Source organism: Corvus hawaiiensis, chromosome 3 (genome assembly GCF_020740725.1).
Source record: "Corvus hawaiiensis isolate bCorHaw1 chromosome 3, bCorHaw1.pri.cur, whole genome shotgun sequence".
In the NCBI taxonomy this organism is placed as follows: domain Eukaryota; kingdom Metazoa; phylum Chordata; class Aves; order Passeriformes; family Corvidae; genus Corvus; species Corvus hawaiiensis.
This window is the reverse complement of record NC_063215.1, coordinates 56,499,482-56,524,359: the sequence shown is the minus strand read 5'-3', so window position 1 is coordinate 56,524,359 and position 24,878 is coordinate 56,499,482. Positions and strand designations below refer to the sequence as shown.

At 37.4% G+C, this 24,878-nt stretch overlaps 1 protein-coding gene across 7 annotated transcripts in view; it reads right to left on the bottom strand.

Annotated features, from left to right (window-relative positions):
* Positions 1-24,878, bottom strand: part of L3MBTL3 (L3MBTL histone methyl-lysine binding protein 3) — a 76,841-nt gene that overhangs the window by 17,560 nt on the left and 34,403 nt on the right. For all 7 annotated transcript variants that reach the window (XM_048298324.1, XM_048298328.1, XM_048298325.1 and 4 more), the window contains 7 exons: positions 23,913-24,004; positions 23,207-23,358; positions 14,313-14,389; positions 12,855-12,940; positions 10,602-10,712; positions 8,861-8,975; positions 5,596-5,698 (listed from right to left, as the gene is read on the bottom strand). In XM_048298324.1, the coding sequence (XP_048154281.1) occupies positions 5,596-5,698; positions 8,861-8,975; positions 10,602-10,712; positions 12,855-12,940; positions 14,313-14,389; positions 23,207-23,358; positions 23,913-24,004 (736 nt within the window). The remainder of the gene's footprint in view (positions 1-5,595; positions 5,699-8,860; positions 8,976-10,601; positions 10,713-12,854; positions 12,941-14,312; positions 14,390-23,206; positions 23,359-23,912; positions 24,005-24,878) is intronic.

Below are 24,878 nucleotides of genomic sequence, written 5' to 3'. Positions count from 1 at the left end.
TACTTATATTTATTGTCAAGCTAGTGGGTTTTTGTGTCTTAGGACTAGCTCCTGCCAGATGTCTTCTGCTGCTGCATCTACCACAGTGATGTATTTTTTCTCTTTCAAACAAAATACAAGATCAAAGATACAGGCTCCTGTTCAGAAAAAGGTTTTAAGGCACCAATGCTAGTGTGATTTAAGTTCTTGCTGTGACAAACACATACCATTGTGATGAAATACAGTTATCAGAAATTCATGAATATATTGGTTAATCTCAGTTCTGCCATTGCTACAGGGCAAAGCATGTAATTTTCTTTTGGCTTCCTAGGCTCACAGGAGTGTTTTGAGCAATGTTTCTGAGCAGTTAAAGGGCTGTCACAAGGAAACACCGAACACTGCCACTGTGATATTTAACTTCAGTTGTGTATTATTAAGCAAGACTTACATCACAATGAAATCTGACAATATGATTGTCAGACTCCAGCAGGCTTTCTACTTACACACATCACTAATAGGTTTTAAATTTTAAAAAAACCCAACCAAAACAAAAAACCCCAAGAAAAAGCCTCAAAATTCAGTCTTTTATTATAACTTGCCTGCTCATATAGCACCTTTTAGTATCTTCTGGAAAAACTGAAGCTGAATGACTGTTTCAGTCAACAATAGTTATAATATTAATGATGCTTTGTAACACTAGATTCAGATGACTTTTTCTCTGTAATTAATAATTCAAGTTGCTGGATCATTTTTTAAAAACTCCTTGATAGCCCTTTGATGTTACTGTTACTTGAGGCAACAAAAAGAACCCTCGTGGTTTCCACTGTTAGCTTTGTTACAACAAAACACAGCATGAATGAACATGTGTATGGCTTTAGATCAATCAGTAAACCCTCCTGAAACTCAATGCCTCCAGCCTTCAGTTCAGTTTAACTTGGTCTATTATAAAGAATGAAAAAAATTAATCTTGTTATTCCTACATAATAGAAGTATTTGATTTATATAGGACTGTAAGTTTTTAACACAACTCATCTCAAGGACTCAGAAGTCTTGGTGCTTAGGTTATTTAATATTAAATAAGGATTTTTAACTCTTCTGTCACCTTAAACCTGGATTTCTGCTCCAGTTTGCTTTAGCACATCGTTTTGAAAACAGCAGAAGTTAAGAAGCTAGTTTCCAAAATGATCAGATGTCCTTGGCGGGGCGGGGGGGGGGAGTACCAAGGTCTGCCAGAGGCTGAGGAAGAATGGCAGGAGGCAAACGCAGCAGCAGGTACTCAATGCAAAACCTCTGCTATTCATGTGACAGGGCTTTACACCCCCCAGCACTGCTCCACAGCTTTGAAACCAGTCCAACACGAAGATCTCAATTATCATCAGAGCTGCCTCAGTAAACAAACATTCACATTAATAGCACCTGACACACACACATCCCCACACAGGAGAGTAATCAGCTATCTCTAAATGTTGAAGGATCAGCACAGCACAACAATTAGCTGTCTGCAGGGCACTACTGAAATGGCAGCAGACTGGCTGGCAATAAGTGTGTGCATAACACAGTTTTCTGAGGAAAGGAAGCCACTGTTTGCAGAGTCCTGCATATGCTGAGTAAAAACTGGGCATTAAAATAAGTTTCTGTTTTTATTGAATCATGAAAGATGAATACAGAAAAAGGCAATGCACCATTCTGATCACAGGCCTGTAATTTTCAAGTCAACAGGGGTTTTACATAACCAGCCCTTTCCAGAACGGTGTGACGGAACAGAAGTGTTGAGTAGCATATCACACCTGTGTTTATTTGCAATTGCTCTTCTATCACACTCAAGATCTGTCTCTAGATGCAGTAACATACATATCTCTTTTCTATAAAGTTCAAGGGTAGGAAGATAAAACTGGGTTGCTGATAGTTAGGTATGGACCTTAGTCTTCTTCACACATTTGAAGATGCTCCTATCTTGTAGCAGTATGGAAATTTTCTGAAGCACAGAGTCCAGATGGAATACTCTCAGCTACACCTAGTATCAGAAGGGAACATAGGCCAGAATTCTCTCTTAAACTGAAGAAGGTTAAGGCAGCACTCTGTTCGGTCTAAGAACCTGCATATAAAGTACTTTTAAATATAGATTATTAGTCTTTATGACCACTTGGAATATTTTGCAAACCTGTATCAAGCCACAGACAGGTCTCCTGGTTTAGCTATACTCGTTGGAAATGTTACCAACCCCAGCTCCTCAGTGCCTTTCAGGTGCAAGTTATTGCCAAGCACCGTCAAGGGATGAGGTTATAATGAGAGCTCCAGAAAAATTCACCTGGACTAACGAGTGGATTAGACTATCTAGAGTAGCCTATGTCCAGATGACCACATCAGCTGGTGATATATGATTAGCAAGAAACCTTTAGACAGCATCTGAGGGATGTGTTCTTTTTTTCTGATGGATTTTGTTAAGTGATCTCTTTACTTCAGACTTTATGAAACCATTTTTAACTAGTCTCAAAACAAACAGTACAACTATACTCTTTCACAATTACACATGTTTATCATCAAAGCATTCGTTTTTTAGGGGAAAGCTGCTTCAGGAGTCTAAACCTGAATCAAGAGTACTTTAGAATGGATTTGACCAGTGCCAATGACTTGACATAAAAGATAAATAAAACTTGAGACTGGCATCAAACCAGCTGACAGTTACTTCAGCAGACACTGAACAAACAGATGTGACCTTCTGCTGAGTTGAGGTTTCCATGTTTATACAACATGTCCTGTCTTACAACACAGCCTCTACCACAGTACTTCAGTTCACTTCAACTTACACATAACACACGTGGAGTTTGAAGTTTCTGGCAAAAATCTTTACTCATGAAGAGTTGACTCAAAACTCTAATGAACTACTTACAACTGACCTCTTTGCGTTTCTGCTTGAACCTGAGAGTTATGGCATGCATTAAACATCAGGGTATACAATTCACAATCATAAATATGCAGGTGATCTGCATAATGCTAACAATCTGTACATCAGGCTGTTTCAACTGTGCAGCACATAACCCTGGATCAGCTGTTGATAGATACCAAGTCCTTATTAACATGAGCTTCTCCAAAAAGTAAATGCTTTAGCCCTCCTATATAATTAATCACCGAGGCTTTCATCTGATTCCTAAGGAACAAGCTCTCAAAATTACTTCAGAACTACTTAGCATTTTAAATTATCATCCTTTCTGCACACAGGCATTTATGCTTTGCACCTCATCACAAAAGAAAAGATAAGCATGGTTAAATACATTTCAAGGTTGCCAAGATAAAAGAGCCATGGGAATGCTACCTGATTTGAAAATTATACAAATTTCAAAATCTCTTCATTAATTCAGGAAAAAAGTGGTGGTATGACATTAGAATTTTTGTGGTGACCTGGACCCTCAAATTTGTAGGCTCCAGATGAGTAACAAATCTCATTATTTGCCTCAGAAATTCTGAAGAACAAAACTAGAATATCAGCAAAGAGGGCAAACCAATAGCTAGTGAATAAATACTTACTGGTAAAATAAATTTTCTATGAAATGGCAAGTATCTGTCTTATGATCAACGAAATTTCTTTGCTTATATTTTTATACCCTAGAACTATCAGTTAATGTGCAAATAATAGGATTGCCAAGACTACAGTAAAAATAAAGCACAATGAAATGCCGTGAGTTTGTTTCTTTTCTTAATATTCAGGATGAGTAAGTATAACAACCTTTAAATAGCGTGGCAAATGTAGCTATAAAAGCAAAGGCTACACAAAGTAAATAGACATATAGCTCTTACTCATCCTTTCCATCTAAAACACTAGAACTTTTATTGCCAATGTTTATTTAGAGAGATCATAAACGAAAAACTTTTCAGACAAATTTACTTTCTTTTTTTTCTTATTTTAAGTTTCAACTTTGGGCTGAAACCCATGGTATGTTCAACAGATTCTAAGTAATTGAGATAGCACTTGGTAAGGAATTGGAATTTACTGTCTTCCAGATTAGATGCAATAATAAATTATACAAGACTCAAGTCTACTAGAATAAGAAATAAAATGGGTTTCAGATAAGCAGTCAGGAAGCTTTTTAGGCAAATCCGGTTTAGTTCACATTTGCAGTGGATTAAGACTATGAATGCAGAAGGTTACGATACGGTAATAGATGGTAACCTCTTAAGGACTGACTTGACTGTTTAAGGAGTTATCCTGCTTGTTGAGTGCAATAAAGGGAAAGTAGAAAAAGGAAGATAAAACAACTGGGAGAAAAAAACCAAAGAAAAATAACACAGACAGAAAAAGACAACAGGAATAGGGTGAAAATAATCTGAAAGACAGTGGTGTGGCATACTGTGTCATGACAACTCCACCACAATTCTTACTGCAACAAGTTGTGTCACTGGAGCCAGACTAGTTACATCCCTTCCTGGGGACAAAGCCTGTCCTACCATCATGAGCTCCTTCTGCTCCTAACAGTACAAACACAATGCTTCTGCTGCAGATAGGGAAGAATTTGCAGCAGAAGATGCCTTTTGCACATCAAAATGTAGCAATACAGTGAGTATTGCTAGCCAGGTATCTTTGTTAGGGATTAGCCAGGACCTTAACACATGGTGATACATCATCAAAACCTTGTAGCATAATTTGAGTCAACAGGACACAATTCTCTCATCAAAAACATGAAAAGATTGCAGAGCTCACTCTTGGATCAGGGCAGTTTAAAAAGGTAATTCAAAAAATGTATAGGTAAATAACCAAAGAGCAATCCTCTAACCATATGAGAGAGCAGGAAGAACAAAGTGACATGACATTTGAGAATTTTATGACTTTGTAATGGAAAAATGACAACTTCTGGAAGCTCCAATTTGCAAAAAGGTAACAGGATGCCATTCATGATGCTTAGTTCTCAGCTTAGCATACTATATTACTTGTATATCCCTTACTGAAACAGTCTGGATTCACCTCACACTCTAAATACTTTTAAAATAGCAAGATTTCAACTTGGGAAATGTTTCCCATGTCCCCTCCATTCCAATCTACCATGCTAATATCAACTACTGTCTAGGATGAGATGTCCATATTTCTGAATTATACCTCAGAAGGTGTTCGACAAAGCACCTTTAGAAACACTAAATAGAAGCAGCAAGCTATCATTCGGGAATATGTCAATCGGAATTTCCTTTCTAGCATTGTTCCAAACCAACAAGCAAGTCCTTACCCCTACCAGCCAAGCAGAAAAAAAAATCCAAGGCATAATAAAATCATATTTCAAAAGGTTCAAAAGTTATTACTTGACACATATCTGTCTGTAATATTTTGCAGTCTGGACAACCGAGGAATCCTCATAGGAACAAAATAGAGAGTAACTGAATCTACCAATTGTGACAAAAAGTAATGTACGACAAATCTTATCTCAGTACACCCTGGTGAAATGAAGTTACAGATTGCTAATGTTTATTTCAGCATGCTCACCATGGCAACTGAAATAATTGCATATTTAGGTTTACAAGGTTTCCTATTTTTTTCCAGCTTGGATCTGTTTTCTTATGAACAACAATTTAAAAAAACCATCTGCACACATCCCTCAATTGAAAGAAAAAAATCAGTTTCACAGAACATACCTGTGATGGCCAATATGTCTTGCTCTTTTGATGTGTCCAACTCCCTTACATCCTGCTGTGGGACACCCTCCATGCTCTAAAGCTTCCACCAATTCCAAGGGACCTGCATGCCAGGTGAAATTACAAATGAGATTTTAAAAAATGATCTAATATTTAAAAGCTGTATAAATATGCACAAATACCTGTGCATTGTAGCAAGCATGAAGAAATAAGTAAACAGAAGTACTTTAATAATGCATTCTGCAAAAGCATAATGGAGATTTAAACAACCTAATCCACTGGAGAAATAATTTTATTCCGTGTGAGTAAATCTCTACAACAGAACTACATCTATATAAAGAACACAAATCTTGGAGCAGCTGCATGACATCAAATTTCTCTTCTATCATCTACATTTAGCTGGAACCTGGTTGTTTTGCAAGAGCACAGAAAAAGCAAGTTACCCTATCCCTGTTCCTGAAGACAGGGATGTGTTTGTAACGCATACTGTCCTTACACATTTTTTAGCTGAAGTTTTCCAGTAAACAAGATGTGAAAACGAAGACTGAAAATACTACTAAAAAACACAAGCCATCAGGAGATTTTTGACATTTTCACTTCATTGAATTTATGTGTCTATCTGATTTTCATCAACCTGTAACAATGATGCCTGCAGGATTAAAGGATGTATGCCAAAAGGCGCTTTGAGGCCCAAGCAAACAATGCACAGCTTCATAGGAAGTGAGACACAGCTGTGCTCCAGTACATGACACTGGGAACGCCTGCTGCACCTCTGCAGGCGTGCACTGTCCCCCTCTAGTTCTTCTTGAAAAGTACATGAACTTACATCTCCTCCTACAGATAACAATACAGATATTAAAAGGCCTATTTAAATAGATTTTTCTAGATGAAAGACAGATTCTTGCTCGCAGATGGATAATGGAAGACAGAGAATTATTACGTATAATTAAAGCAGTCCAAAAGCTTTTCTTACCAAATATTCCAGCTATGAAAATGTTACAACACTATGACTACACCGAAGTCCAAAGACTTCTATAGCCTTTAAAGACTGTAATTGGTGAGAGAACAGGGAATTTCACCTTTTCTACCTTTATGCAGAATTCATACTTAAAATGTAGCAAGTAAGTGGACTCAGAGGAAGAGTGACCCGAATAGGGATGTTTCTGTAAAAGGAAGTCCTGCTTCACTGATGTTCTGATTTTGAAAAAAAACCTCCCTATAAATGTTCTCTCCTCACTTAAAAAATTCAAACTCTTTAAAAATGTAATTTAAAAGAGCTACAACTGGTTGTCCATGTTTAAGTGAGAAGCTGCTGTTTGCATCACTGTGAAACAATATAAAAATCAACACCAATACTTGGCTCTCAATTCCCTAACTGCTATCATAAAGGTCATAATTCATCATGATGAATTCACTACATCTGAAAAGACTATGAATACATGAATACTGACTGGTAACTGCTCTAGACTAATATTACTAACATTGCACAGCATTCACACAAACCTTCCTAATGTGAAAGGCAGAGATCTGGACCTCATCATTGAAAATCCTATTATATTGACTGAAGCAGAAACTGTCTTGCAAAATATTTTCTTCCCTCCTCCTGAAACCCTTTCAGAAGTCTGGCAATGCTTTTTAACTTACTTGGAAACAATATTAACATTTTTATAATATTCTATATGGTAATAAAAGTTATATTGTCGGAATAATCTTTTTACTCAGCAATCATTCTATTTTATAAGCATTTGTGTAGGTTATTGCCTTTTCCTGCTTAATGAATGGTCAACTTCCTCTCCTGTCATAGCTTAACAGAAAGTTACTTCTAACAGTCACATCCTAAAAGGGATGAACAGTGCCTCCTAAGCCACCATCTAGAGCAGATGATGTGTTATACATGATGGGCATCTGTACCTTGTTTCTTTTAATGTCTCCAAAACATGAATTTACCTATTAATACTCACACCTAGGCTAAGATTTTTTTATTTTTATATCAATCTTAACATAATAAAAATGTTGCAACCTTATTCAGCTCTTTTGCCGTATGATACAATTTTTATTTATGTGGCCACAGACTACTTTTCCCCCTGGGCTGCTCATTCAGCACACAGGACGGCACATCTCAGATTAAGAAACAGATATGCAGCATCCTGTCTTCTTCTTGTTATTCACTTTGTGCTTTGGCACTTATGGCACTCTATTCAGACTCTGAAGGCAGAATGATTAACTTCCTAACAGGCAGTCATCACTGTACTGCTGGAGTGCTCAGAAAACTAATGAATATACTCTGATCACAGCCTGGATAGGAATCATTTCTTCTTGTCATTTAGAGACATTGAATTGAGGCACCATGATTTTCAGGTAACATATTCACACTGTGTGTGATTTATCCCAGTTATTTTACACTTAATTTTTTTCTGAGTACTTGGCATTGCTCAGCATTTCTTATTTTCCAAGCACAGTTCTTTCTGACCTTATTACAGCTGTGAATACTCAGCACTTGAGCAAACCATACCGCAGAGTCACTATATAAACCAATCTCAGAGAAGAGCACTCACTTAAAAACTCATCTCTTCAGAGTTTGGCTGAAGTGATTCCACGGTCATTATCTAGAAACACGGTGGCCTAGGCAGGGATATATTTACCAAAAAGTCTCTTCTCCCTGCAATCTTCAGTCTCATTTGTCATATACCTCTCACTTCAATCAGTACAACAAAATCCCCGGACAGGGCAAGCTGGTAAATCCAGTGTTATTATTGGTACCATGCTTCTGTTAGATTTATTTTCAAAGTGGGCACCATTAATCCCTCTTTGCTCAGCTGAAGAAAAAAAGAAAGTTAGTTGTTTTTGAGGATTTGCCACAGCAATTGAAAGCAGCATCTTCTCAGTGCACTCTGGACTCCTTTGAGCCAAAAAGCATAGTAACCATCAAGAGAGATGTGAACAAAGGATCTTAAGAACGATACCCTACCCCTACTGAGTGCCACAGCAGTTTCAGCACTGGCTTTGAGAAGACCAGGATTTTACACAACAGGTCTTTAACATTACATCTGGTTTTGACTGTGTTTCTTGTATTTCCATTGCAGTAAGGGTAAATAGACCTATCTACTAAAAAGTGATTAATTACTGACTATTGATTTTGCACTAAATGTCACATTTGCAATTATACCCTAGTGGCTTCTCTTCTTCGAATGGCACTGGCAGGGAAAAAGATAGCACAGCACACACGCCTTTTACCGTCATTACATTACAATGTGGTTTCTCTTACTAAGTGGGGGCTGAAGAGGGTGTCCAGTTTTTGTACACCAGCCTGCAGGATGGATATCAGGGCTGTCTACATCAGTCCAATAATCATAAATACTATCCCAGCCATCAAAATGAACCTAAAATACAAAAGGGAGAATAGTACATTTTAGGTCAGGAAAATTCTCCATAGAATCAGTTTACCTGAGTAATCTCTAGAAATGGTATGTCCATTAGAGAAGTCACTTTCAGAGAACTACTTAAGTTACATGGAAAATACATGTACATTACATTCTGGACCCAGGCATACTCTCACTAAAGTAAAGAGTAAACAACCATATGTCACATAGTTGTTTACTGTGTTATCAGGGTCAAATCCCAGGAATAACGCAGTTCTCACATTAGTTCTCACACTAATACTTAAGTACGAATTTCTGCCTTTTCATCTCTCAAAAAAACCACACAAAAATCCAAATGTTTTTTAATCTCCTGTTTGAACTGGATTTAAGAACAGCAGAGCAGTAAGCAAGGACTAAAAGAATGTAATTTATCGGTAAAAAACAAACAACCCTTCCATCATACAAGCAACAATTTTACTAAAATCAGACTATACAGGATAAAGAGTAAATGAAGCATGTGACTTCCCAGGAAAGCACCAGTATGGGTTATACACATGGGTTTTTTCCACACAAAAGCTAAATATCTTCAAATCTTGCATGACCTCTGTAGCAGTAAATTCCTCAGATCTCTCACGCGCACGTGTGTGGATGCACGTACACACAGAGACACAAACAGAGCTCTTTCAACATATGCTACAGGGTCAAATTACTGCCCTAGAAGTTACAAATCTTGTCATTTAATAAATTAGACTGGAGAGTGGGTATTTTCTTGATTTTGGGATGGGGTTTTTTTGTTTCCTTTTTTTTTTTTTTTTTATTTTGCATGTCCAACTTAAGGTAGAAAATGCGTAGGTGTGAAGATATTAGTTCTGATGACTCCCTACCAGCAGTTAATTCAGATGATTCAAAATGAAATGTCAGCTGCATCTCCTACCTGAAATAACAAGTATGCCTGGTAAAAAATCTCTACAAACTGCAAACACATACATCCTTTGTTTCTAACTGGATATCTAGTATATGTTAGTCCTTCCAACAGTTAAGGGCTCCAGAGTGGAAAACTGGCTTTGTACAATAAAAGAAAATTAATTCAAATACACAACTTCTGCAAAATACATAAAAAATACATTAACTTAGCTTAATCCAATCTAAAGCCCATAATTAACAGAAACTTCAGAATTGCAGAAATCACTGACAAAGGACAAGAGATCAGGGCTATTTCTTTGATATCTCACATATATCTCTCTCTTCCCTTGGAAACTTCTAGAGATAGATTCAATTAACCTAGACCAAATATTTTATGGTCCCTAATACAAATATCAAAGCAGCCCTTTGATACTTGACATTAAATAATCACATTTCTTGATAGAATAGACAATTGTCTCCTATCAGCTATTCCCAAAGCAATTTTCCAATATATTCATCTCTGCTCTCCAACTACTCACCTCAGCAGAAGTAACTGGGAGGACAATAATACAACCCATTCTGAAGGAATTACGCATATATCAATTAGTGAACAGCAAGAGCAAAATCTTAGCAGGACAGAGCAGTGCCACTCATTTCTTCCCATGGTTAATTTTACAACTACAGGATTTCAGTTTTACAAAGTCGTCATCATTTACTTAAGCATGATAATACAGAGAAACTTACTTTTATTCTATAGTCATCAGTATCTACAATGGTTGCTACTCTGATAAACACTGGATTTCTCTTGTCAACCACTTCAAGTTTCATGTTTTTCTGAAAGCCATGAGAAGGTTTCTAGAAAAGAAGAACAATACTGTGTGAAACAGAAGAAAACCTCGAAATCTCATGCAGTTGTAAAATATATATAATCCATCAAAAATTTTCTGCCTTTATTTTTTCAAATCTGCCCTCCCTCTACTAGAAATTCAAGTATAAAAATGTAATGCAAACCAGTCTTATCAATCTAGCGAAACAAAGTAACTACTTTGAGATTCTAGGTTCTCCTGGAGTGGACTGGATTCAAGCCATCCAAGGATGTAAATGGGTATCTTTGTTTGAATCAGTTTTTTACCTAAATTCTCTAGAAAAGTTTTCCTAGAGATTTTGGCCAACAGTTTCAACGCAGTATTTAATAGAGCATTACATACTAGTTCCCTGAAATGTCCATGAAATCGTCTACAGGAAACATATTTGTGCTTTCTGGTATGTATTTTTGTTTCATGAATCAAACTCTTTTTCAGTCTCCTACTGAAAACATAACTAATCCACAGCATAACAGTAACAAACAGGACCAAATGCCTGGGTTTTTAATACTATTTTGACAAAAATGGTGTCTTTGGTAGGAGTATTGGATTTTGTGTTTTGTCATCTGCAGTTATGAAAACTAAAGCAAAATTATTTCCATTTTAAAGGAACATATTCACAAGACAAATTATGGGTTTTATTCTAATTTTTTAGGAAAATAATGTATCAGTCCCTCTAGGACTTCCCAGAGTATTGGTGTTTTTTCTTCAGCTGTGGCTTAAGAACTCGGTTTTCTCCCATAATACAACATCAAACACTGTTACTGTCTCAGATATAACCAAATACCTTCCTAATCCTTGCTCAGGGTATTCATGCTGAGAATGTAAGATTGAGAAACATTATTAAACCAGACACACCTTGGGGTGATAGACTGCAGGTCATTAATAAACTCTGGTAATCTACTGACCTCAGGAACTGCTATAAACACCACATTTTGGCTTTTGTTAATCCAGCTCTTAGCAAAGTGTTATTGAGAATTAGTGTCCCTAATATGAAAAGCCGAGGCAAACATGCTTCAGTGTGCTGTGAGACAAAGGCTGGGAGCTATGATGCTGGCTCCCAACAGCAATACAAGATGATTAGAGGGGATGGAACACCTCTCCTATGAGGAAAGCCTGAGGCAACTGGGCTTTTTCAGTCTGAAAAAGAGATGCCTTTGGAGTGACCTAATTGCAGCCTTCCAGTACCTGAAGGGAGACTAAAAGAAAGATGGAGAGGGGCCTTTTTACAAGGGCATGTAGTGACAGGATAAGGGGAAATGGTTTCAAACTAAAAGAGAGTAGGTTTAGATTAGATATCAGAAAATAATACTTTACTGTGAAGATGATGGGACACTTGAACAGGTTGCCTGGAACTGTGGATGTCCAATCCCTTGAAGGGTTCAAGGCCAGGCTGGATGGCGCTCTGAGCAACCCGGTCTAGTGAAAGGTGCTCCTGCCCATGGCAGGGGGATTGGAACTAGATGATCTTTAAGTTCCCTTCCAGCTCAAGCCATTGTGTAATTCCTTTCTGCATTAGTGACCATCACTGAAATCTTAAGAGCTCAAAAAGATGGATCACTGAAAGAAACTAGCAAGTACAAAGATAAAAGAAGGATGTTGCCCACAGACACCGTAGTTAAGCTGGGGAGCTGCTTGTGGGTGCTGCCCACATGCCCTAGTTGCAAGCTTGCAGAAAAAAAGTCTGCTGAAGGGCGTTGAAAAAAAGCTCTTGCCCGAGGCAATGGACTAGATGGACAAGCAGACTAACCTCTTACAAACATTTTTACACTGTATCTATTGCACGATATAAAATGTACAGAAATACAAATCTTCAAAATATGTTATCATTACTCAGTAGCTATCTCATTATTTGTAATAAGTAGGCAGTAATTTTCCATAGCAAATTACACTCATTAGTAATATATTTGTAGCATTTAATCCCATTTATAATAATTAAAATAATACATTAATTGTTATTTATAATAATCTGATTTCTAACAGTGAACTGCAACTTGCATAAAAATAAACCACCTATTATGCAACTAATTAACTGGATACTTGGAAACATAGGAACACCATATATGTATTCTCTTCTTAAACTAATTAATCACATGAATTTAAAAGCGTGAAAAACATTTAAGCATTTTCTCACCACTTTAAAAGCCCTTGCAGGTGCAGGTAATGAACTGGTTTCTTCCAAATACTTATCCCAAGAAAAATGCTTAGCGTGTGGATAATCTGACACAGAAGAAATATGAGCAAAATGAAACACAACAATGCAAAAAAAATAGGTTAATATTTAATTTACATAGTGCCTAGCACTTTTATAATACTGTTTTGATTTACTCTTTGGCCTTACAAAATAATTACAAGAAAGGCTCTTCTAAATTGTCTCTGATAAATTCACCATACAGGTTAAAAGAGCCAACAATCCTCTCATACACTCTACTGAGTAGCTATTGTACACAATTGCTTTGGGTATGAGAATATTCTGTGATTCCCTCTGCAATAATGTAGACTGGAAGAATCTGTCCACTTAACTGAGGAAATTAAATCAAGTAACCAACAGTCATTCACTGGTAAACAATCTGATCAGTGATAGCTTTGTACCACAGTGAGCACACCTGACTACTTGTCACTCTTTTAGTGAGCAATTTTTAACTAAATTTCTAGCAAAATACCCTGGACATTTATGAATAATCTACAGACATCATCGAAGAAGATGCTGCCTTTCTCAGAAAATGTCATGTTTATAAACACTCTAGGGAAGAAACACAAAGACAGCTTGGCTCTTAAAGAAAAGGCAGTGCCGGTCCTTCATCTTTACTCTGCATCAGACATTTAACTTGAAGTTTAAATATTATTATTCATGAGCTAGAACAGAATTTGTTTTACAAGGGATTCACTGAATAACAGGCTGCAATTAACCTCCTGACAGACAGACTGCTTATGACTTTTCAAGATTTCTGGCTATTAGAATTGCTGTTGAAGTTGGTTTTAACCAATTAAAACTTTCCATGTTCTCAGACCACAGATGTCAGTTTCTGCAACAGGGCATTTAGGTCATCCAGCCATACACAACAGTCCTGAAAAACACTAATGAATATGCTTCCTTTCTCCTGTATCATCTTCCTCACAGTGTTTTCCTTCATTTCAAAGACCCCTTACAAGTTTGATTCCTTGATCAATAAGGCAATTTTCTCATGAATCCATTATCTGGCACACTCAGTTCACATGAAGATATTTTTCTTATGCAATGATCTCATGCACCTGTAATTTGCTTTATCAGCATTTTCAGAATGCGACTCTTACAGGACTTGTCAGCCATTCAGCCAAAAATACAAACTTGTTCAGATTTCAAGGGATATCTTTTGTGAGTAAATGTCTCTTTACTAAATCAGTATATATTTGCATACTTAACACCTAACACCTATTATACTTCTATTTTTAATACAATAAGTCCTGCAAAAAAAAATTACAACTCTGCAAATATTAATTCCTAATTACAGAAAAAATTCAGGAGAGGTAACAGAAAGATTATTGTAAATTCTAATGATGCTAGCTGACTGTAGTCGCCTTAAATCTTTCAGACATGTAACAAGATACAAACCTGGTGGAGTGATGAGAGTTCTTTTATGTTCTTTACACCATCCAACAGGATGAATATGTGGGCTAGCTGCCTCACACCTGGAGGAAGGGGAGAAAAAAAGGGCCTGAAAATGCAGTTCTTCAGACATCCTACTATGCTTACAAACCAAGACCTACAAGAAAGACTTAAATTCCAAACAACCCACAACACCTTCAACTTACACTTAAACTGCAAACATAACCTGAAGATATGAACACATCTAACACAGACTTGTCACCACCTATACAAGCATAAGGCTTTATTTACAATTTTGCTGGAAGATCAAAAAAATCAAGTCCTTTAAATTAGTGGTAGATCTCCTTTGAGAAGCTATAATGCTGGATCTGAAAAATTTACAAGCAGAGACTCTTGGTAGAATCATGTTGGCTAGTTGCAAGAACACCAAAATCCCATCAAAGACAGATGGAGTCTTACAATGCCAAGACCAAAATTTGAAACCAAAAGCTTAAAGATCTTGATTAATGATCCAGGTTGCACCTGGAGGCAGAGGAGAAAACCATGTATAACTGCAATGCACTGCCAATAGCAAGCAAAAACTCAAAACTGGATTCTGAGTGGCTTAAATGGTGCTATAAACATGTTACTGTAGCCCAGAAGCATATAAGCAAAGTAAGTCTGAGAAAAAGTCTAAAAAAAAAAAAACAAACCCAAACCAAAAAACCAAAAACCCCAAACAAAACAAAAAATACCCAAAAACCAACAAAACATGCATTTTAGGCCCAAAACTACATTAAAGAATTAGTGATCCAAGACTGCAAACTGCCCTAAAAAACTGATCAAACTCTCTTACTCAAAGGGTTAACAACTTGCCATATTTTCTGCCAAGCGCAACCTAGTTTGCACTACTGCTGTTGCCTGTGGCGTGCCACAAGAGCCACAGAAGATGAACAGAGGCAGGGTGAGCTACACTTGACATGTGCTGGCATCTGTCTGAAGCAGTGAGATCACTCTCACTGTGCTCACTGGGTCAGTTACATTGTGCACAGAAGAAAGCGGCCGTGGGTGCTGGCTTTCAAGTCCTCTTACAAAAACAAACAAAAGAGACACACACTGCAAAGAAAACTGATATAAAAGCAGACAAGAGAAAACCTGTTTAAGCCTCCTGTAATATTAAATTATTATATATAGAACTATATATATCCTTACTACATATTATGATATTATTTCATAACGTAACACATTTTGCACAATAAAACACACAGGGTATATAATATATAATGTATATACTATAATTATTGCATTGTATTAATACACAATATTATTAATAAAGGCAAAAAGTAAGACTGATCTACAGGAAAAGTAAAATGCTATCAGGCTCTGCTGTGAAACGTGCACCATCCCTATGTCTGTGTCGATATTTACTGATGGTTTTTCAGCTCGCCAAACAATTGACAGTGCTTTTTTAATGAAGTAAAATACACTGTATTTATGTAGCCAGGATGACTAAGAAACATGCTGCTGACACAAAAGGCCAGCATCACTCTGCATGGCCCTGCACTACACTGTGCAAACACAGTTTGCCTCTATTTAGCTGAAAACTCATATATTATAACCATATATTATAACCTTAAGGACCTCGCTTCTCTTAGTACCCTGCCGCACCTAATTTCTTCTTTAGTTAGATAAATTCAGTATTACAGTGCACTACCTCCCTCCTCCACTATTTCCTATCCCTAAATGTTTCAGTAGCTGACATTAAATATTTCCAGCTATTGTGTCCCCCCCTCCCTGCCTTCTGAAGAATCCCACCAGCATTTCCATCTCTCCAGCAGCCATGAGCTCAGTGTCCCACTCACTCCAAGGACACAGTGAGGCCAACAAAATGAAGCCTGAGTAAATTGAAGTAGCTAAGGCCTTCATTCCCAGTTCCCCAGGGAGAGATCAAGAAACCTTAAGCAGCCAAGCAGTCATCTACATTGAAACCCCATGTCTCCCTCCTGTGTTTTCCAAACACCTCTCAAATATTTAATGAGAAAAGAAGACAAGCAGAGAGCAACCATGCATGAAGGCACACACTTCATACAATAATCACTGAGCAACATGCCACTCGTGATTCTGTTTCTATCTAATCTCTCTCTGAAGTCAATGTCTCCATCATTAGGTGGAGAATAACAGTCTCTCCACTTTCCCTCAACCCAAGCTACTAATGCAAATTACCCGAACAGTGTCGAGCTGCTCTCTCTGAGTGCCATAATATAATCATTATCAGTATCTACCCAGAAAGTATTACCATGCTGGAACTTCAAATTAATTAAGTTGCCTTAATTAGCAATACTAATTTATATACTTCTAAAAGATCACATGCTGGTAATGTGCAATACCTAATAGGGTGCAATGAACCGTGCATGACAGAAAAAGAAACTAAAGGTAAATTATGCAGGCACTCTATCTATAGTCTTAAGATTCAAAGGTCTGCAGATGTGGAACACAAACATACTTCAAGGATTGCAAAAGGAAACACAGCACAGAAAAGATTGTAGACTGGACCCTAGGCTACACCACATTGCAGTTTTGAACCTCCACTGCATAAAAGAAAAATGAAGGAGCACAGCATATTTGAAATACATGGAATAACATTATCTCAATTTTTTTTTTTTTAAATCTGGGAAGTATTTTACATGATGTCTAAAACTCAGTAGGGATATACTTCAACAACAGAAATGCAGGCTGGGTGTCTCATAACATCATTTCACAACAAGCACTGCTCTAGCCTTCTACATAAACAGAGTGAAGCACTAGTGATGAAAAATACTGGCCAACATAATACAATTACCTTGTGGCTATATATATGAAACAGTTTTGCTGGTATTTCTTTGTAATGATGCCAATCAGGTAATTCCCAGCAGATAAAACCTACCTTAGACAGACTCTGTAGTGGCTCTGACAATAGCCAAGGATTTAACTCAGTCCAAGAATGCCAGCCTTTTGTTCTTCTACAATATATAAAGCTATACTGTATGTATTTAGTATTTATAGTATCGCACCAGGTACTCTCTAAATTGTTGAAGTTGCCATTAATAAAAGGAAGCAAAGGAAGAAAAAGACCTTTTGTGATAATTTAGCACTGTTAAAACTCAGCACCTGACTCCTAGAAATGTTTTGCCCCAAAAAAATAAGAAAAAAAAGGTGAGTCCTTCATGCTTCCTCTGGCCTCTTTTTTTCTCTTTACAGTAACCGTGAAGAGAAGCTAACAAGTAACAAGCACGTGGGGCAGCACGCCTCTCTTCAATCCCTCTCATGCTGGGAGTTTTATATGGATAAGGTTCTTTTCTGCACCGAAAAGAAATATCCTCTTACTTCCTAAAACGTTTTGAAGTAAAGTCCACAAATTATTTTCAAAAGTCTCCTGAGTTAATTTGAGAACAAGACCCATGCTCAAGTCACTGTGGTATTATCAGTATTATAATTAAGATAATCACGCAGGTATGTAAAAACACGAGGACAAACCTTCTAAATGCATTTGGTTTGGTTTGCTTTTTCAAGCATAGTCTGAACACAATTTTAATAAAATTCTGAAAAGTGAATGCCACTGCACACACTTCTTGCCTTGAAGATTCAAGAAGAAGCAAATGACCAAGGAATGTCAGAATGAAAGATGCATTCCTGGAAGATGCTCTGACATTTCAGTGAGCATGGAACACAAAGCAACATGTGATTCAACAGCATTGCAAAATAGCACCATGAAATATCTACAAACAATGATTTGCTTTAAAATAAAAACCCATTCATTACAGATAAGCCTGTAAGAAGACTCTGCAACCACAGTGGACTCAGGAAAAAGAAAGATCCCTGTTACAGCAAAACCAGATCATACAGTTCATCTTCACCTACTGATTTTACACAGCCTTTTAGCTTCCAACAGTTCATTTAACAATAGAAATTAGAGCTCAGTAAAAGTCACACACAGTTTAAAGTAAAACTATTATGCTTAAATGTGTGTTATTTAATGGACATACATCTAGTTTGGAAGAACAACAATAGTCTATCAGACTAAGCCCAAGAGTTGTCAGCTGCAATGCTAAAGCCTAGCTGACCTTTCACAATCAATTTGCCACATCCCACAGCTTTTTATCTCCTTTGTTCCAAACCAGAAGGCAGATCACCCAGCTCACACGCTTCATAAAACACAATGCTCCATGAATTGTGAGGATGCTTGCTAGGCCAAAAAAGGTTACCAACACTAGCAGGAGCTGGAGGATTTTGCACCTCCAAACCTACCTACCCCTAGACCAAAGCAGAGCACCACCACCACCTTCTGCCAGGCAGTAGAGACGTGACAAATGCACGCTCAACTAATAAAACAAGATTACAATGTCCACACAATTCATGTCACTTGTGAACCATTCTTTCTGTTGTGTGAGAACATGCAGACAGAAAAAGAAATCTAATATCCATACTGGAAACTGAAGCTAATCCAGGAAGCTGAAGTGGAGCCAAAAGCAGCAGAGTGCACCAGCTGAACCTATAAGAGAGCCATGCAGTGGGACAGAACAAGTGACAGCTTGCTGAGTTATGGACATCTTAACTACAGAAAAAACATCAAAGCAGGGAAGAGCTACATGATGTAAATGGCCAGGAAATAGTTCTGCAATAAGGAAAACTGAGGGCAGCTGACAACACGATCCCCTGGTGCTTGCATCACTTTGCGTGAAAGGAACACATGTAAAGTTCAACAGTCCTTAACTCACGGCAGGAGAGCACATCCCAATGGGAGACGCACACGTGGAAGAAGACTTAATATTCTTCTATTGATCACTTTCACCTGTCCTGTTAATTCTTCCCAAAAATCTGTTTCACATATACAGCTCATCATAACTAGATCAAGAGAGATGGATGATAATAAATGATGAAAAAAATGCTTGCTGTTGAAAAAGTTAATACTCAATTATTTCAGAAAAATATTTTTCAAAATAGGTCTCCACCTGAAGCTCTGGACAGATTTTTTTATTAAATAGTCAGCATTGTCTTTACAGTAAGTTGTATGTGTTATAATCATTTTCTGTTTTGAACTGATTTCTGGTTTTCCCTTTTGGGAAACAAATCTTTTGATAGTTTGATTTTCACCTTAATAAGTGTAGATACAGTCTATAATGAAAATGTTATCTATCAAAAACCACTGATACACACATGCCCAATACACACAAATAATAATATATCCTCAAAAATGCTACTTATACAAGTTCTTGATTTTGACATGTCAGTCATCCAACAGTGCATAAAAAAAGAAAGAAAAACATAAAAACCATCCTGCAGCCCCATCTAGTGCATAATTGAGAATACTTCATCACTGACAAGTATAAAGCTGGTATAATTTTAGGTCAGGACTTCTCAAAATGTAATCCAGGAGACATGCAGGAGGTTATGGCATGCATCCAGAGGTGGTACAGCAACATCATCTATTTTCTATTTAAAGTCTGATAAGAAAGCAGCATGGTGATTCACATGAAATTTTAGAGCTTTAGGGTCAGATAATGGTTCATTATCCATTTAAACAGTTAAAAGCATGCACTGTGACTCATGGTTCTTCAAGATTGTTTTATCTTCTTTTTGACATAATATAACCCCTTCTAAAAGACTGTTCCTTACAAAGAGAAAGTGGAGCAAAGTTAATTATCTCAAAAATGAAACAAGCAGAGTGCAACTTTTAAGGACTTGGCTGCTAGGAAAGTAGTAAATACTGATGGAGAACAGGGCTGGCCTCTTACTTAGTCTCACACCAAAATCCAGTCTGTTCCAAAAGTCATACAGATCAGAAAATGATTCCAAAAACCAAAAGCTATTTTATTTTCACAGAAGGATTCAGAAATCATTTTTCTATGCAAGACAGACAGGAACAGAGCAGTGAGCGATGCACGGGCCATTGTATTTTAACACACTCCTGGTAAGCTGATCCCAAAAGCTGCTTGTACGACCTTCTTGGCAGGGGAAGTTCAGACCCAGCCAAGGATGAATGAAGGCACCCAGAGCCCTCTGACAGAGCAAGTCTGGGATGCAGTACATCCAGCACAGCCATTGCTCCACTTCTCCTGTGCGTAAACAGCAACAAGCTGGCACAGCTTCACCTCTGTCATGAACTCTGGCTGTGTTTCCATTTGGTCACAAAAAAATTAGGAAGCTAAGGTGACATCGATCTGTGTGCAAGCAAAACTGATGTAAGAGAATGGAGGAATGTAAGATGGATCTGTAGTTAACTCACAGTTCTGACATACCCAAAGATTCCCAATGCTATTTCCAGGTTCAGACAACGGTAAGAAAATTCAGGAGTTCCACTGAACAAGAATGCCTTCGGCTTTCAAAGAAGTATTATGTTTCATCAAAAGAGATGGAACAGATGGAAAGGGCCTGAAGGCTTATGTTGTATAGGACAAAATTCTCCTTCATTAAGTAAAGTCTTGAATTTGACAATTTTGTTCACTTTTCTTCCATCTAAAAGCCAGTATCAAAGGAAAATTTAATAGGATTTATAATATACTGAAAGTATCATGACCATGCATTAAAGAGCTGCTGTAATGACTAATTCTAGCCAGGGTACTTACTCTCAACCAAAACCATATTTCCTAATATTCAGAAAGAAAGGAAGGAAGAGTATCTTCAGGCTGAAAGCCTGGAGCCTAAAAAACCCTAGGTGATGGTAATGGATTTCTGTTGCCTGAAGTCAGTAAAATCAGTCAACTCTCTTTTAGGTATCCAAAAACAGGAAAGGTTTTTTAACCTCAGTGAGAAAGTTCAGTCTACTCCAAATAAAACACAAAAGGTATACAGAGGTATAAGGTAAAAACAGGTACTTGTTTGAAAATAACCAACATACACAAAGTAAGTCATTTCACCTTCATTGTAATTCTGAGATTGAAGCCTACATGCAGGCACAGGGAAACTGTGAGGCTTGGTTCTGGGTAATCTCAAAAAACCTTTTTGTTTTTAGTTACAGACAGCAGTTGGTAGACATGAAATTTATGCACCTAAGATATTTTAAGGCCCCTACAAACTTAATATCTAAAATTAAAAATGTAAGTGGGATGCATTCAGGTTGCATTTTCAGACGCTCTTTTGGTTGGACATTCAATTGCTATTTTCATTTGCTGCTCTTTTCTCCCATTTTCTTTCCTTCTTTCTCTATTCACTTTTCTCAATGCAATGCTGAGATGGAGGCCACACTACTCAAAATTTAATTTCCATGCACAGTACTTCCAGAAGCATCTTCTTGCTGCTTCCAGAACAGTATTTCACAATTTCACCAAAAGAACAAAACTTAAGCTTGACTTCAGTATAAACACAGCTCCAATGATTTATCAAAACCTATAGGAAAACCTAAAACCTTTCCACTTCAAATTTTCATCATCCTTTATGAGGGTTTTATGCCATGTATTCTACCTACAAAATTCAGAAAACCCACTTCAGGATACTATATCTATAACTAACACCATAAATGTAAAGCTTGGTTATATACTTAAAAACTGCTTCTCCCTCCTCTGAAAAGATTGGTGGCCAAAGTTCCTGTTGACAGTGGAATATTAACAAATCTGAAATTCAGTATACATCTGCTATATACAGTGCAGTATTTTAGAAAGATACCTATGCTATGTCTGAACAAACTACGGGTTATATTGCACTGTGTTTATCCTAAAAGCTTTGTCTAACTGCCATTTTAATTATTACTTAATGTCATAGCTGTTATTACTGAATATTCAAATATTAAGAAATTTAGAGTTAAGTTTTCCCAGTCCCCACTTCCCTGGTGCTTTGTAGAGAAAATGTATGGTTTGTGTTACTTCTTCATGGAAATAATTGCTAATCTTTCTGGTCTTTGACTAGTATGGTCTATTACCTTGATATTCAGTTCTTGACTTCACTGACTGTTCACTACTGCTTCAGTAAGTCAGTTCTACTTCAGTTTATTTGTCATGTTGGCCACAAAATTATTATTTCAAGAGATGGACTTGCAAAGTTTTGAAGTTACTTTAATAGTTTTGTGGCATTCTCATTGACATAATGCCTAAGTAGTCATCAAATACAGATGAAAAAAAGTTTCTTCATTTATATTTATAGGCTCAGCTATACAATTAAGTTGCCACTGCTGAACCCCAGACATAAAGGGGATACAGACAATACTCTGTTCTGCAGTAACCTACTCTCCAAAGACTGTAAGATAAACTACCTTGCTCCAAATCTGTCAGCTGAAGATCCAAGTATAAATACAAACTTACACTGTGACAGCCTAAACCTCCTTCATTATCTTTATGCACCTAGTACGTTCTGCTCCATCCACCGACTTTCCTATATAGATACACACAATCCCTCCACCATACAACATGCAGAAACGTCATCTCTAACATGGGTCAGGATAGCAGGCTCCCAATTTTCACTGGACTGTAGAACACAGAGGACTAAAACCAGGTTTTGCCACTATCCTGTTGCCTTATAGAAGATGACTACAGTTCTGTTACAACAGAAGTGGATCAAGAACCTTACGAATACATGCAGCCTTTTCTTCAATTCACAACTATAAGTAAAACTAATTCCAAGTACACTTAGTCTCATTATCATGATGCATATTCTCCACTGAAGATATCAGCCTCAGAGATAATATGTAATTGAAATCAATCCACAACTCCAGATGCAGCAGCACACACAAACACTCATTTAGCACAATCTCAGCATTTTTTACATGCAGCTGGACATGGGAAACTTAATTCCTCCAGTTTGCCACTAAGATGTACTTTGGTGGCCACACTTAGAAATCTAGCAAAAGTGGTACGGTATCTGTATCACCAGTCTGGAAAGCATCACAGAAAACACCACTTAGAGCTAACACATTTCTGATACATCTCATAGGATACAAAACAAAAACATCATACCAGTAGTCATAACTCTCATCCCAGTTGTCAAAATGAACCAGAAAACGATTGTCCACCATGTCTGTTACCGTGGCAACACAAATGAAAGTCGGGTTCTTCTTGTCTACAGCTTCCAGCTTCATCCCCACTCGAAATCCCGACGGAATCACTGTCTACATAGAGAAAGACATTTAACTGGAGATAAATACTATAAACCCAGAAATCTCCCCAGTGTACACGATCAATATATTCATGTCATTTCCAAGTTTCCCAATTAGTTGTCCCATCAGAGTGGCAGCAGCCTAATTAGCTGACATGAGAGATGTTCAAACACAGGGACTTGTGATTTATGAAAAAAAAGAAGTCCTAAACATGCTGCTAAAATTAAATGTGTTCGTTTTAGCTCTGTCTTAGATACTCTCTCTGAAAGAGCATTCTTGTTCCCCAACATTATGGTGCAAGACACAGTACTAATAACAAATCTTTAATTTAAGATACTGTTTCTGAATGCACTGGAATTTTAAACAGATCAGTAGAAAAGTAATGAATTGGAACTGCAGCAGTTAGCTGCAGTGGAGAATGTTATTCAATTGTAAAGCAATTGTTGTAAAGATTCTAGTCTTAAATTTCAGGTCTCAAGTCTGCCATCACTGAAATGTGCTATTAGTCTCTACCACACACATGAGCACACTCACAACTACCCCATGAGTAACAAGTGAGTACTTACTGCATTCTGGTTTTCAAACAGTGATTTAGGAGCAGCTTGAGCCTTGCATGCCTTCAAGTAGGAGGGCCAGCTGAATTCTTCTTCCTTATATCCTAAATGAGGGTTGTAAAAGAAGGGCAAGAAAGGGCACGTATGAGGCACAAGGTGCATGTATCAGTGAGAGATCAACTTTATACTATGATCTTCTTCCCTTTGAACAAACATCTCCAAACAGCACAGGCTACAAACCACCTCTGTCTCTCCCCATGAAAACCTCACCTTACCACCTCCCTGCCTCACAGTGGTACTAACTTACTTCCCTTTGTTGGTCTCATTGACACAAACACACAACCAACAAGTGTTCTCCACCTACTTTTCAGTCTGTTGCTTCTACTTCAGAATCAGAAAAAGACCTACAGATCCCACAGCTCTTCCCACTATGCCAGCCAGTCCAAGAAAAAAAAGTCCCTCCTCCTCCAGACTTCACTGTATTACATCATCAGGCTAACACTAATACATCATCGCTACCAGCTTTAAAACAAATCCCCTAGGTTATATCAAACCAGCTGCTTACACAATCAATGCCCCAGGACCCCTTCCACATTGACAGTGTAAACTGTCCCCTGCATGGACTTTATACATTTTTTATTCTGTGTATATAACACTTGGAAAGAAATCTGTATTTCTGTTAATGTCTTGCTTCTTAGGGGGAAAAAGCACAAATAATTTATAACATGTTGAACTGCATAAAATAATCTACAATAAACCATTTGTAGTTCTAATCTACAAAACAATGCTAGGAGTTGGAAGCAAATAGATTTTCTCCTTCATTTTTCTGTTGAGTAATAGTTATAGAAACATCTCCTTTAGTCAATATGTTACAACCCAGTAAAGCAAGACCAAAACCACAACAAATTTCAGTGAGTGATTGCCTCTACTGAAATGTGTCACCCCTTAACTACTTGAAGTATTACTCAAATATGCCAG